This window comes from Channa argus, chromosome 21, assembly GCF_033026475.1.
Source record: "Channa argus isolate prfri chromosome 21, Channa argus male v1.0, whole genome shotgun sequence".
Taxonomy (NCBI): domain Eukaryota; kingdom Metazoa; phylum Chordata; class Actinopteri; order Anabantiformes; family Channidae; genus Channa; species Channa argus.
In genome coordinates this window covers 11604909-11615599 of record NC_090217.1, presented here as the reverse complement: position 1 = coordinate 11615599, position 10691 = coordinate 11604909, and the positions used below count along the sequence as shown (strand labels likewise).

The 10691-nt window shown below is 40.8% G+C and overlaps 1 protein-coding gene across 2 annotated transcripts; it reads right to left on the bottom strand.

Annotated features, from left to right (window-relative positions):
* Positions 1-475: 475 nt before the first annotated feature.
* On the bottom strand, positions 476-6733 carry ppp1r3aa (protein phosphatase 1, regulatory subunit 3Aa). 2 transcript variants are annotated; one of them, XM_067490158.1, is made up of 4 exons: positions 5851-6733; positions 4833-4891; positions 4615-4691; positions 476-4123 (listed from the first exon to the last, which is right to left on the bottom strand). In XM_067490158.1, exons 1-4 carry the CDS (start codon positions 6624-6626, stop codon positions 911-913), a joined length of 4125 nt encoding a protein of 1374 aa, XP_067346259.1. In that variant the 5' UTR covers positions 6627-6733; the 3' UTR covers positions 476-910. The 2 variants fall into 2 exon arrangements, with proteins under 2 accessions (XP_067346259.1, XP_067346260.1); XM_067490159.1 differs by having other exon boundaries at positions 4615-4688; positions 5851-6727.
* Between the last annotated feature and the right edge of the window lie 3958 nt (positions 6734-10691).

Genomic DNA, 10691 nt, shown 5'->3' with positions numbered 1-10691 from the left:
GCGACGTAGCTTAACACACTCTGTGTTGCAAATACTGTTAAACATATTATTGCATATTATTTTAAACCATAGTATTAGATGTGTGTTTAGTTAAATAATGTAATAACATAACTAATGGAGAAAATGCTCAAAACACTATGTAAAGATATCAAAAACAGTGTAAGTGAGTCATTTAATATATAGAATCCAACAGTATCACAAGGTACAAGGTATTCACATGCTGTTGTGAATGAGCATAAACTAAGGGCAGGTTAATACGGGTAATCGTTGGGTGTACTTTAGTTACAGTGGTCTTCGTTGACTTATATAAATAAATAAATTATTTCCCAACAACTTGCATAAATTGTTGATTTGACAAAGACTAAACGATTAATGAATTCAGTAATTCCCAACCTGAAGATCAAGGGGATCACAACGAAATGATAGCATCACTAGACATAAAAGTATAATTGAGAATAAAGTGAACATCAAACAGTTCTGCTGCAACAAATGATATTTATTTTTCATATCAATCATCATTCAAATGAAATAAACCAAGAAAACAAGACAAAAATCACACCTTAAATGAGGTACAACTACTAGACATATACAAGGAGGCATGAGGTTTCAAGTCCAAAAAGGTTGGGAATCACTAATTTAAATCCACTTACAGTTGGAAAATGATCAACCAAATATAAAAACACACAACTAAACCCTCACACTGCTGGTGCTGTGTGTAGCATTTTTTGTTTCGTTTTTTGGTACCCATTCCTGAAGCTTACAGTGGTCTCACCGGTCTGAATAAACTGTATAAAAGTATGTAAAAATAGAAGACGTTACAAGCACTTTAACAATAATGTGTCCATGTCTAAAAATGCTACACGCTGCACTACTTCGCACCTCCATCCTCTGCTCGCCGCAGACCCTCAGCCTACCCTGTCATCTCCTTGTTTGTTGTTGTCTGACATCTCTTCCGTTTATAAAACCACCAGCACAATGAAAGTATGTAGAACGCAAAGAATGCTGGGAAATCACAGAGGAAGACCACGACGAAGAATCCAGCAACTAGAACAGCACCGATTAGAAGTCTGGTGATGTGACTAAGGATGTATAATATACTCAACCATATGAGACCATCAGATTCTTTTAATTTCTCAGAGGAGGAACCCAGATGTTTGTGAGAGGGGTGGGCTGATCGATTAAAACTCTCCTTTTGGTTGACTTCACAGTCCTCTATCTGTCTACGTCTCTCCTGATGGCTGTCAGATCTTTTTCTAATTTGAGAGCAGTCTCCCTGATCCTTTGGAGAGCTAAATGTTTGGGCGGATGTAGCGAGCAGCTGCCCGCTCGGAGTAGCTAAAGCGGTGGCGAGATCTTGAGAGAGATGAGCGCTTAAAGTGAAATCGCTCTGTAACTCAGAGAGAACCTGAGCTTGATCTGTTGTGGTGAGTGACTGACTGTGATTTTTCGGTGAGTATCCATCGCTGTTAATCACGATGGTTTGCCCTGGGCCTTGACGGGGAGTTAAACTGGGATCTGTTGGTAATTCTGTCAAGGAAAATACACCGGAATCAAAAGCCTCATTGAAGTCTTTCTCAAAAAGAAGATGGCAATCATGTGTAATATCAGGCCTATCTGCCAGCCTGCCCCGTGTTCCATCAACAATATTTGTGTCTCTTTCACAGTCTCTCTCTCGCCCACTGAGCACCTCTTCAAAAATCCCCCTGACCAAATCTTCTCCAAATCTTTCTATGACCCTCTTCTCCAGACCCGACTCTATCACGTCAAGTGCTACAGTATTTTCCGTTGTAATAGGATCTTTTGTTCCCTCTGCCCATTTTGTATACTCTACATGTTGATACCTCTCAACTTCTGCTGACGGCTCTTCCAGTTGAGCTGCTGCATTCTTCCTCTCTCCCAGAGGGTCGTCCACGTTACCCATCAACTCCCCACGTGCTTCTATTGTCAGCTTTCCAACACTCACCCTCTCATCATGATCTCGCTGTCTCATATCTTCCTCTATTCTTTCTAAGGTCTCAGGTTGGTGATGAAGTTTTGTTGAAGTGTCTTTATGTCCAACATTCCCCTTCACCACAATTTCGTCTGAGGCTATTTCACTTCCTTCAGCCTCTCTCTGACCCTTTATAATGTTCTGTGAATGAGCCCATCTCCGCTCCATCTCTTCCACTGGGTTTGGGACACATTTATCCGTTGGAGAAGGAACTTTATTCCTGTCACTTGATTCAACTGTGTGTATTGAGTGTGATGATGGGTTTGCTTCCTGTTGCTCCCCGGTTATTCCACTACAACTCAAGCTTTTTCCTTCCTCTGTGCGATTTGAAACGTATACATGTTCACCTGTTTCATATTTCAGTACAGCATTTAGCTCTGCCTGTGTTAAGTCCTCCTTCTGAATCTTAGTGCACAGCTGTTCATCACGTATTTCTGAAATGACTGAAATGTTTGGCCCTTGAGACACTGGTGAATTCACATCTAAAGCTTTGTCATTTTGTTGCTTTATGTCCTTGTCGAAAATCGAAGTATTTTCAGGTTTTGCACCAATTATTCTCTTTGTCCCTTGGCTTGTTGTACAATAGGAAGTTTCCATCTCTGTTTGTCTGAACCTCTCCATATCGTTTTTTTTAGTTTTTAAATCATTTAAATTTAATTCACTTCCCATTACTTGGCTTTGTCTGAAAAATTCCTCACATGTTTCTTTTGGACTGAATTCATCTACATGGGACTGTGTATGGTTCATTTCGTACGCTTGTAATGGGTTTTTACTTTTTAAAATCAGCCCGAATTCCTCACATTCCTTCTCATTTGCATACCTCTGGGACATTTCACACTTTTCTGTTTTCAGTGGCCTAAATATCTCTTCCTCTCTAGATACTTTATTTTTGGTAGAATTCATCGTTATCCTTTCCTCCACTCCTTGTGCGGATGTGGAAAAGACGAATCTCTCCCCATCCTTTGTCCCTTGTCTGATTGTCTCCCTAAATGCCAACATGTCATCCATTGCATTGTGTGCAGTACCTGTAACCTCCCCTCCTTCGCTGGAAGAAAGACCCTCATCCAGCCTTGCTCCCTGTGAGATCCTATCAACAGTTCCGGCATTCTGAGACTCTGGCATTGCTGTCATGTCTGTTGTCTTCGACTCCCCTGAGCTTGTTACTAAGTCAGCTATGCACGGTGTGAAGGGCTCATCTCCCCCTATTCCTTCTGCTTCCCCCATTATTCCTTCTCTTTCTCGTTCCCAGCTCGTGCGCTTGTGACACTTAGTTGAACTGTCAACAGAGCCTTCGGACACAGGTGTTGCCCCCTTGAGGCTAAATTCCTGCAGAGTGTCTGTTACGGAGTTTGTCTGTGACCTTTGGGATGCATCTTGTGTCACGGCGTTCTCGTCTCTTAGGCTTCTGCCACATGTTTCTGCTGGTTGCTGGTCTTCAGTGTTCAAGGCAACATTAGCCGACAATGTTTCACATGTGTCTGACAGCGGATGACATGCTGCTGTGGTATGTGCATGTAAGGTGGTGGGTGTATCCGTGCGCTCTTGAAATTCCCGAAACTCTTGACTGCTCGCTGCATGGGGGGTTTGGGGCTCCCTATCAATTGAGGGAGACACTGACGCTGCTGTCTGCAGCCATTCTGACTCTGGAACACCAGAATGGTCTTTACAGCTCGGCCCATTAAGAAATGCCTGCCATACATCACACACTGAGGTTCCTTTATCAGCAGTTTCATCTGTACCGTTAAGAAAGGTCTCCCACATATCATTAGCAGGAGGTGAGTTGTCTATATTTTCCTCTGACGTTTTTGCCAAGGTCATTTTAGCTTCTCCTGTCCAGATGTCATCCACATCAGCAGTCCCCCACCGCTGTGGTTTATTATCCTTCCAGTCGAGTGTAAGCAGAGGAATCTGATGGTAGGTGAGGACCTGCGAACTCTCGTGGGATTGTTTCTTTTGGCGTTTATAGAGCATGTTGGCAGCGTCACCCCATAAGGTTTCTGAGGGCGGCAAAACTTTCTGGCCATCAGCTGAGTCTGGTGAATAAGCCTTTGGTATTTGTTGCTTCCTTTGGGAGAGGTAGTCATGCACACGCGCTAAGCGTGTTGCTCTGTGATTCTTTTTTATGCTATCCACCTGGCAAAAGATCCAAAGATCAAAGGTCAAGGCAAATTCTTATGCTTGAACTACTTGAGCTAGAACCAAAAGCTGCCAGCACAATGTTGTGTTAATGTTATCTGCTACTTTAAATACCGATGACAAAAAATGTTTTTTAATATGTATCATTACTGTGGCAACATACATGCCAATTTTGTTTACATCACCAACTTTACAGGCAGATTGCATTCATTATGAATAGTGAGCACGAGCAGCTTCAGACATGCTCTCAAGTGTCAGGTTACGTTTCCCTATGCATGCTCTGGGGGCTTTCTAAGCACTGGACCTTTTTTTTCCTTCTTACTTCGATTAGAGTTGCAGATCTATTTGAGCAATGTTTGTGTGACAGCATTTGACTTGCACTGAATGTGACTTGCTTAGTCGTGAGCAGTGTTTATTTCTGGTTGGCATTTCAGTTTCCCCCAGACTTCAAAAGGAGCTTGTGACCATAGATATTAAATGTACCTTACCAACAGTATGTGTTCTTCACAGTGTAATATTGACTGGATCTCGTCACTCTCCACGGTCTTTCTGCCCCCCTCCTCTGCTTTTGCAATAGAAATATTGAACAGAAGGGTCAAAGCTTGCTTGGACATTTACGTATACTGCACATTCATTTAAATGAGCACACACATGCACACATGTGCATGCAGGCATGTCCACACATAGAAACATTAACTATATGCACCTGCAGGCACTGTTGCTGTGTTATTGGTGTCCTTAATCTTCTCCTCGGTACTCCCCCTCCTGCAGTTAAAAAGAAGAAAGACAAATATTTCAGCAGTATCTCATGATTTGTAGATCACGTTTACTGTACATATCCCGTTTTTTAGGGATCCAAACACTGACTTTGTTTCAATGACTGTCAAAGCAAAATGGCTTATTTTAGAAGTTGCACTTCACCCTTTTATCAGGTGCATAAAAAGTGAGGGTGTATGGGTCAGTCAAACAACAACTTTTCATGATTTAAAACCCCTCAGTTGTCCACTCTTCCCACTAATCACCCCATGTCACGTGTCAACATTTGTTACTGTTTTTTGTCCATTTATGCACAACATCAGTATAAGTAGACTTTTACCTACTCTGTGATTTTATCAAACCTTTTTATATATTGTTGTTTTTCTTCATCATATTTGCAAACATATTTGTCTGTTGTATTATCACATTTACTTTACTTTGATACAAATCAGACCATAGCATGCACACATGCAGGATGAGGAAACATTGCTGCTAAAGTAGAAAAAGAGAAAAAGGAAAATGTAGATTGGTGTGTCTGTTTCCCCTTTTCACACCGAGACGTCATGGAAACCTGGTGAGAAACATGACCTTAAAAGGCCAATGTGTGTTCCACAGTCCAAACATCCATTAGTGAAAAATGACATAACAGCTACTGTAAACACACAAAGGCCCAGCCAGCAAGCAAGCTTAGCTTCCAGCTAATGACATGAACAGTACAGTTGAAGCAGAAACTAACACTGTGTCAAATTTTAAAAAATGACCAAAGTTAGTCAGTGTTATTTGAAGTCTTTTCTTGTTCTTGGATGACGGTAGTGACTGTAAGAACCTGTTAAAGCTTTACACCCACCGATGGATGTGGATTCCAATAATCTCTATTTTATACTGATTAATGACACCTATTATTGATGTACTGCCATTCCTTTAGCAATGCCATGTTTAAAAAAAGACTGAGCGTCAGATTCTCTCACCTGTTTGCTCTTAGACAGCTCCTTTTGCTCCTGTAGCTCTCCTCTAGCACTTGGGGCCCATACTCTTTCACTTGTCCTTTCTGGTGGCAGAAGAGGACATAGTTCATTTCCATGTTGTTAGCCCAGAAAGTGCCCACTGATGTTTCATACCGCAGGCAGAACTCCAATCTGGTCCCATCCTTCCTAAAAGGAGGAACCAGTGTATACTTGAATGAAAACCTGTCTGTTTTCCTGTCACTGGATCCGGGCACATACTCCGCAAGCAGGTCAAAGGAGCTGTTCCAGTGATCCAAGGTGACCCGAGCATAAACGAACTTAGTGTAGCAGAGGTTGACCACCCTGATGATGCCACGAAGTGTGGTGGTCCCTGGGAGGAGCTCAATGCTCTCCAGCTCAATCATCTGTGCCTGCAGCCTCTGGTCCAGCTCCTCTGGGGTTGAAGGGACAGTAAACAGACAGGAAATGTAAAACTCCTCAAAAGGATGGGTTTCCTCCCCCTCAGGAGGCTGGATGACCTCTGACTCTGTCACTTCAACATTGTCAAACTCCTTGACTGACACCAGGTTGAGGCCAAATGCATCAGCAAATGACACCTTCCTCCGAACGACTGGAGGTGGCTCCGGCTCCGAGTCCTCATCTGTTTCCTCATCTGTGGAGCCCATTGGAGATGGGGCCTCTATTGCTCCATTCTCCTGGTCCCCACTATGTTGCTGCTCTTCCTCCTCCTCCATCATGATTCCATCCTCTTCCAAGGGTTGGATATACAGAGCCTCCATAATGTGCAATGGACTGAGAGGCAGCTGTCGGCCCGTCCTGCCTTCTGTCTGGCTTGGAGGGTGACACAGACTAGAGTGCCCCTAGCCTGGCTGCAGTGAAACTGTAGATGGGAGAGCAAGCAAAGGACGTGACTTGACAGATGGAGTTTGGTTACAGCTGAATACTGTGAGTCAGAGCCAGACCTATTAATAGGACACACATAACTAGATCTGGAGTGGACAGTTACCTCTCACAATGTGTTTGCTAGTTACAAAATAAATAAATGAAAACACAGCTTCTACAAAGCATGTTAGAGTAATTCTAGTTAGTGAAAAGTTTCATAGTTACGTAATAACTAGTGCTTACATTTTTGCTACTTTAAACATGGAAATATTCTGAAATCCAAACTAACAATTAACATTTTACTGTTTCTTCTGCACAGCTGAATTGTGAATTTTGAGTGTGATACCACTTACATATATTTAAGATGAAATTAAATTGAAATGGAAGTACCGTTTGTTTTGTGATTTTATTTATTTATTAATTTTCTTAATTAGATGGGCGGCTGTATCTCAGTTGGTTAAACAGTTGTCAATGAACCACAGGGTCAGTGGCTCGATCCCTGTTCCCAGCTATATGTCGAAGTGTCTCTGGGCAAGACACTGAACCCCCAACGGCCCCAACAGCTGTGATGTGCCGGTCCAAGCCCGGTAGAAATTGGGGAGGGTTGCGTCAGGAAGGGCATCCAGCGTAAAAACTGTGCCAAATCAACATGTGGACAATGATCCGCTGTGACGACCCTGAACTGACGGGATAAGCCGAAAAATATATAAATATATATTTTATTGATTAAATCTATAACTATTCATTGTTTTTGTTCATTCAAGCTTGTGTCATCTCAACTGTATTATAACCCTGCATTAAAAATTTTAAGTACGTGCAACTAGTTCAAAATACGTAATACACACATCATATACCCTCTAGTTGTGGTATTTTGTAAAAAAAAAACAAAAAAAAAACGTTTCAGCTTCTATGCATTAGCCTCCTGTGGCAAGTAAATGTGCAACTGAAGGAGCGGGTTTTGTTTGCTGATGTGCCCCCCAGCCAGCAAGCGTCATTCTACCTGCTGCAGGGGAGCTGGTGCTGACCACTGACCTCTGCATACTGACTGCAAGGAAAGAGAGGCTGTACCCGTTGAGCTCAATAATATATCAAATTAGTGTGTGTTGGCAAGTTAAGTTTGAGTATCTACAGATCCTGTTGTATCATTGCCATTTCAGCCAGCCTTCGTTTCCTGGGTTCACTGCCTCTTGGAACAGAGGACTGAACATTATTGTGTTCTTCTTAGCAGACTGGACTCTCTGTTTCTCTTTCTCTCTGTGTATGTGTTTGTATGTGCACCAGCGTCTCAGATGGGAAGTTTAATTCAACTAATCCTTAATGTGAAGTGTAACTATATCCCCAAATCTAGTATATCTTGTAAATAGACTTAGCACTGGTTATACAATTCCTCACAGGTAGGTGAGTAGGTTTTACTCCTCAAAGGACCCATTGTTCTGCATTTTTAAAAAGAGGTTTTCTTTTGACTTTTAATTGCATTTCTGGGCTTTAAATACTATCAGATGTTCTCAATTGCAACTTTGTGAAGGCATTAGTGTTAAAAATGGCTATATACAAATATATATGATGCATGTATCTGTAACAAGACTAATTCGTTCAAAAAGGACTTAGCAGTTACGAATGAAAGAAAAGATTTTTGTGTTTTGTTTTTACTTTGTTTTTACATTTTACTCTAGAAAGTAAATGGACAACGACAACAAACTGTATAATGAAAGAAATAATCAACAAGCTAAATGAGCACCACTTTACTCATTACACATACATAAGGTTGCTCCCGTTCATTCTTCTTAACCCTTACAATTATTCAGAAAGCAAATTCTATCTCTGTTGGAAGTCAGTAGGTGGCACTATGTGATTAGGGTAAAAATGCATTGCCTACATTTAAGTCAAATGCATTTGTGTTTTAAAATTGCATTTTACTTGTAGTGAGTTTCAGGTGTGGAGATGACATTGGAAGAAAACAATTCGATATAGAGTGACAGGGCGACAAAGAGACTTTCTAACGGGGAATTTAAAGTCTTTGTCTTGATACAGTTAGAGTTTATTACCAGCGCTGTCCAGTAGGTGGAAGCAAACTATCGCAATTCCTTTAAGCCTGTTTTCCCTTTCCATCCTCATCACTTCCTAGAGACTCCTTCCTCCTGCTTCTATTTGATGGCATTTTAATAGAAATCACAATCTTCAACACAAACCAATAAGCAAAAAAAAAAAAAAGTTGCATCTCTTATTGTTGACATTTTAAATATAGTGCAATCTCTGTTGTCTGTATGACGTCAAATAGACTGCCATTATTTTGTCTGCACACCAAGGCCAATTTTAGTACTTTAAAAAAAATAAATCAATGGTGCAGGATATCCCCTGTCATTCCCTTGATGCGGGCAAATGGTTGGACCATTTGGGCAATGGTGCAAGTACTGCTGGGGAAGGATTAATCTACAGTATTATCAACAATAACTAATTGAAAAAATATGTTGAGCATTTTATACGTTTAGTGACTCTGAAATACTTGGCTTTATTAACATATTTTTATTTCTTAGCGACATAAGGCATACTCCAGCTGCAATAATAGCGTCTTATCCATCCATAAATCTCTCTCTCACACACACACACACACACACACACACACACACACACACACACACACACACACACACACACACACACACACACACACTATATATGTATAAAACACATAACATTTTAAATGTTGACACGAGACAAAATGATAGAAGACACACTCCTGGCGTTTCTTACATTTTTAAAAACTTGTCTCCCCTTCCTCACCCAACCCCACCCACCCTTTCTTCTCTTCACTTGATAATAATCTGCTCATTCAATTCTTGACCGCAAACGTCTTAGCGGTTTTTGGGGGGGGGGGACAAAAAGGAGAAGAAAAGAGGAGACAGAAGAAAGCTACCCATTTTAACTTTGTATTACTTGCTTCGGATCAACTTTTAAATGAATAAACAGCATAAAATACCTTGTGAGCGTATAATGGGTAAGAACAATTATTCAGTCAAATAGTGAATCAGTTATCATACCTTCTTTTTCTATTTTTTAATTTTAGTAGTTTTTCATTATTTGTTTCAAATGTATAAACGTGGGTACATTAAAATGCGTAGGCTAATTGCGCATTATAATGACATTAATAACAATGATACACAGCATAGCCTAGGATATTTACAGGTATACCCAGTTATATTTTCTCTGCAAACCTATAAATTAATGGGGTCCATGTTCAGCTAAAACTAAAACGTATAATAAAAAAAACCCCATTGCTCAACGTACAGTTTACAGTCTGACTCCAGTGTGACATTTACACACATTTTATAATAATGTCGGCTAATTACTCTGCTTTAATTTCAACAATAGGGGTTATTTATTTTTTTTAATACATACAGTAATTATTAAAATCTTAGAATGGTGGAGAATAGTTTGCTACATGAATACGAATAAAAGAAAAAAAAGCACAACTTCTTAAAATATATGTTAAAGCACAAAAAAGAAACGATAACATTTATTAGGCTATGGCTCAGTCAGTGTGTGGTCGGTTTGGAATAAGTTCTTGCGGAAATATTATGGGAACATATTTTATTTTTCCCCACACACTCGCCAGTGAAATGCTGGTAAGTCCTGGCGACTTTTGGTTTCTCAAAGGCGCATTTATCTTTGGGTCGGTTAAAAAACAACAACAACAACAACACGACAATCTCTATATCATCGTTGCACCTACAACACGCTGAATCGATATGAGTGTCCGCTAATAAAGTAATGCTGAAGCAAGGAGCGTCTGAAAAGCAGAAAGAAACTTTGGAAAAACACTTTTATTTACATAGCAGGTGGCCCCGATGTCACACGGGGTCGCAGTACGCCCAAAAATAACAACACGCACCTCCGCGCACTAGCAAGTGCCTCCCCTAAGGGGGTTTCTAGTCCCAAATACACTCGCTTGCCGGGATACATCT

Coding starts and splice junctions, on each gene's coding strand:
- ppp1r3aa (XM_067490158.1), bottom strand. CDS start 6,626: ATGGAGGCTCTGTATATCCAACCCTTGGAAGAGGATGGAATCATGATG. Junction 4,892..5,850: donor AGCTGTCTAAGAGCAAACAG/GTGAGAGAATCT, acceptor TTTTAACTGCAG/GAGGGGGAGTACCGAGGAGA. Junction 4,124..4,614: donor GTGAAGAACACATACTGTTG/GTAAGGTACATT, acceptor ATCTTTTGCCAG/GTGGATAGCATAAAAAAGAA.